Genomic DNA, 4065 nt, shown 5'->3' with positions numbered 1-4065 from the left:
CGCCCTCGTAAAATTATTACGCTCAACGTATATAAATAGTGTTGAAACACGGTTTTGCTATAAATCATTTCTTAAATATAACTCGCGACGCCTGGATTGAGTACAATAGCCCTCTTCTTCGAATAGTCTAGTTCAAATGTTCATATTGGCGTCCGTTAATATTAAATATAACTAATATCCATGAACTTTTGGATCAATTCTCGCACATGAGCAAAGGGTTACAACAGATGCGTTTACTGGTACTTTAAAATGTTAAACATTGAAATTGTTCCTGCTTTGCTAATACTGAGATTAACAATGAATTGATTTAAAGACACTATTTAATATGTTTACAACAATCAGTTAACAGTTATACGTCATTTTCATGTTTTACAAATGAACATGGTCAACTTGTTTAAAATAACTTGTAAATAACGGAGTAGCCTATGCGTCGACAGACTTCGCCTTATATTGGTTGGTCTTGCATTTAGGCTTAGACCTGGTGAAGTTCATTTAATATTTCCCGTCGGAGAAATTGGTAAAGCAGTGCAGCATCGTCTGCTGTTTTGGCAGGCATCATATTATGGTCCGACATGATGATGGTACACAGTTCAAACACCGTTTCGTCACATGTAACATTTCCCTTTTGAATACTTTCCTCAAGACACAAGTTCACCTGTGCTTCAGATGTACGACAAAGGTAATCCTGACAGCCGAACATACCAGGACAATGATACATCAAAAATGGTCTTCCGTATGGCTGATTTGGATTGCTTGATGGTCTTATACGATGGTTATTCCACAGTTTAACTATAGAGTTAAGTTCTTCCTGAAAAAAATGTATAGATAAAAGTATAATGGCGAAAGAAAGTAATTACGATGCACGCTATATATAGGCCTGTATTTACACTTTTTAAGACTTCGCACACACTTTTAAATGTATCTGTTAACACTCCTTTTAAAACTCTATTAAATTTCAGTGGAATCTGAAATGTTATTTTTTTACGTTCAAATTTCATACCGGGTGTGTGACGTCAGTTTCAGGTATATCGCCACGTTTAAAAGTTCTTCAGCGACGATAATTTCAACTTCACTCATGCTTCATAAAAAGATGTGTACCATTTATATAATAATTAAAAGTGAGGTATGCGTAAGTAATAAAAAGAGTACTGTATTGGATTTACATTGAAAAATATGAATTCGTTCTTTTGCGCTCCAAAAGTCGACCAATATTTCCGTTGCAGAACTCGTGCATTGAGAACTTTTTATTTCATACATACCGGTATCTACACGTATAATGTATATATGCAAAGATAATAACCTTTTTATCACATGCATATCTACATGTATAAACGAAATGTGAATATTATAAATTTGTTTAATAGTCTGATTAAGACTAACAATACTGAAATAAATGAAATAATTAATGCAACGACAAACAGTAAATTACGTAACGGTTACGCACCCGATATGAAATTCAGGCGTCCGTGTATTGAAAAATATTGACGTTTCTGGTACCATTGTAACTTACCACAGGCACGAGTATCGGACCTGGGACAAAAAATATAGCCTTATTTACATCCTGAATGAGTCCAAAATGAAAACTATGTAGTGAAATATTGGCCCCTTCAAAAGATACATATATCTACTGAAGGCCAGAATCTCGAGAATCGAGCCTGCGAGCGATGGGTTCACTTCCCGAGCCGTTGTGAAATAAAGTCTCTAGACAATTGAACAAACTACCTATCACAATTTCGCATGTACAATTAGCTACAAATTGAGACCAACCCCAAGTTTCTAGCCCTCCCCGTTCATGAAATATCTATCAGAATGCTGCAAGTTCCAGGTAGATAGAAGTGTGGCACAACGAAACGGTACGAAATTACGGACTAAAAGATGTTTGTCAGCCTAGCACGGGTCAAATTCATTTGCCATGAATAACAAGTATTACTAAATATGTAAATTACGGCCACTCACCACCGTCAGTAGCATCTGCTACACGCGATATTTACTTTTTTATTTTTCCGTCGGTCTTTCGATTGTATTCTCCGCCATTGAAACAGATATGATAATATCCGAGTAATTTTGTACGAAACGTTGCGGTTCTGTCGGAGGTGTGTCGCTATTGGCCAATCAGAAATTGAGTTTAAAAATACTTAATGAATTCTGTTCAATGGCGTAGCATTCAATTGAAAGACCGTGGAAAAAAATTTGAAACGCAAATATCGCGTGTTTGAGATGCTACTGACGATTTTGAGTGGCCCTAGTTTATGTATTTAGTTATACTTTTTAGTACTTTTTTTTATTGAATTTGAGCCGTAATCGGCGGACAGCTATACTTTAGTCTATGTTTACGTACCGATTCTTTGTGCCGCATCTTTATCTACCAGGGACTTTCAGAAGGAAGGCATTCGTTTCCTGACAGATATTTCATGAACGGGAAGGGCTAGAGACTTGGGGTCGGTCTCATTTTGTAGCTAAATGTATAGGGAAACAGTGATAGGTAGTTTGTCTAGAGAATTTATTTCACAACGGCCCGGGAAGTGAACCCATTGCTCGCAGGCTCGATTCTCGAGATTCTGGCCTTCAGTAGAGATATATGTATCTTTTGAAGAGGGCTCATATTTCACTACATATTTTCATTTTGAACTCATTAAGGATGAAAATAAGGCCATATTTTTACTGGTGCCTGTGCCAGGTCACTAAATTATATATTTTAACAAGACCAGCAAATAATTAACCTACATACATGTAGAACAAACTCTGTTTCTATATAAAGTAACATCATTATACGATGAACGATATAATCAAAAATCCGTGTAGAAAGGTCAGAAATCTGTCATATGTTTTATAAAAAAAATATAGACGTACCTGAATTAAGTCCATGAAACAAAACTGCAGAACAGCCTTATCAAGGAAGCTTCCGTTGAAATCACCAGTACTTTTCAGCATTGTGAAAAAATCTATCCAGTACTGAACATTTTCATTTCGAAGTATACCCCACCAACGCTCAATTCTTTGATTATGGTTACTTGATCCTTGTAAAAAACAACTGTTTGTTAACTGTTCGTCTCTCTGATCCCTAAGAAAAATGACCATCTGTCGAATGTAAACATTCTCGGTGCCATAATCTGACCTAGCACGCGTTGGACAGCCTTGCAAATGTTTCACAGCATTCATAAAATAACCAGCAATTATCTTAGGATCGCTGTTTGTTTTGTGCACCTCAAGCCATATTATGAAACGAGAAAATCCATCGATAGCTCCGTTGATACACAGCCCGTACGGTTTCAATTTATCATACCCGTCGATATGCCATAAATAATTAGGTCCAAGATTCAGGTACATCCGACGTTGAAGACGAGTTCTCCTTCTCTGTTCAATACCTTCTTTGTCACAAATATGCATCATCAGGCGAACTGTTTCTTGTGTAACAACGTATCCCTCTTGAAGGAGTTTCTGATGCATCATCTTGTATCCAAGTTGTTTGCTGGATGTCATTACATTTTCCATGACATAGAGACCAACACTAAGCTCATCACTTTTATTTATGCGTCTAAATAAGTTCATACGTGACAATATCCGTTTAAGGCTTCGTAAAGAAACTTTAAACCCATTTATTTTTTCAAGACAAAGTAATATTTCACGGTATTTCATACCAGATGCAAAATATGTTTTTATAAAGTCATCCATGCCGTGTAGTTTTAAATTACACACGTTTCCTTACTAAATAATAGTACACACGAGTATATTGTTCCACTACGCATGCTGGAGAGTCTTTTAGTCAGTGACATACGTACGAGTTACTAAGTCCTACGTAGGAGATACTAACTCCTACGTAGGAGATATTATGTCCTACGTAGGAGATACTAAGTCCTACGTAGGAGATACTAACTCCTACGTAGTACTTAATATGTCCTACGTAGGAGATACTATGTCCTACGTAGGAGATATTAAGTACTACGTAGGAGATACTAAGTCCTACGTAGGAGATACTATGTCCTACGTAGGAGATACTATGTCCTACGTAGGAGATAGTAAGTCCTACGTAGGAGATACTATGTCCTACGTAGGAGATACTAAGTC

General features: G+C 36.7%; 1 protein-coding gene across 1 annotated transcript; it reads right to left on the bottom strand.

Annotated features, from left to right (window-relative positions):
- Window positions 1–205: 205 nt before the first annotated feature.
- On the bottom strand, window positions 206–3830 carry LOC128551718 (uncharacterized). Its single transcript, XM_053532632.1, has 2 exons — window positions 2851–3830; window positions 206–808 (listed from the first exon to the last, which is right to left on the bottom strand). The coding sequence occupies exons 1-2, from the start codon at window positions 3670–3672 to the stop codon at window positions 473–475; spliced, it is 1158 nt and encodes a 385-aa protein (XP_053388607.1). The 5' UTR covers window positions 3673–3830; the 3' UTR covers window positions 206–472.
- Between the last annotated feature and the right edge of the window lie 235 nt (window positions 3831–4065).

This window comes from Mercenaria mercenaria, unplaced genomic scaffold (assembly GCF_021730395.1).
Source record: "Mercenaria mercenaria strain notata unplaced genomic scaffold, MADL_Memer_1 contig_1584, whole genome shotgun sequence".
NCBI lineage: Eukaryota > Metazoa > Mollusca > Bivalvia > Venerida > Veneridae > Mercenaria > Mercenaria mercenaria.
Note: the sequence above shows the minus strand (reverse complement) of the source record. Positions and strands in the feature narration are given on the sequence as shown.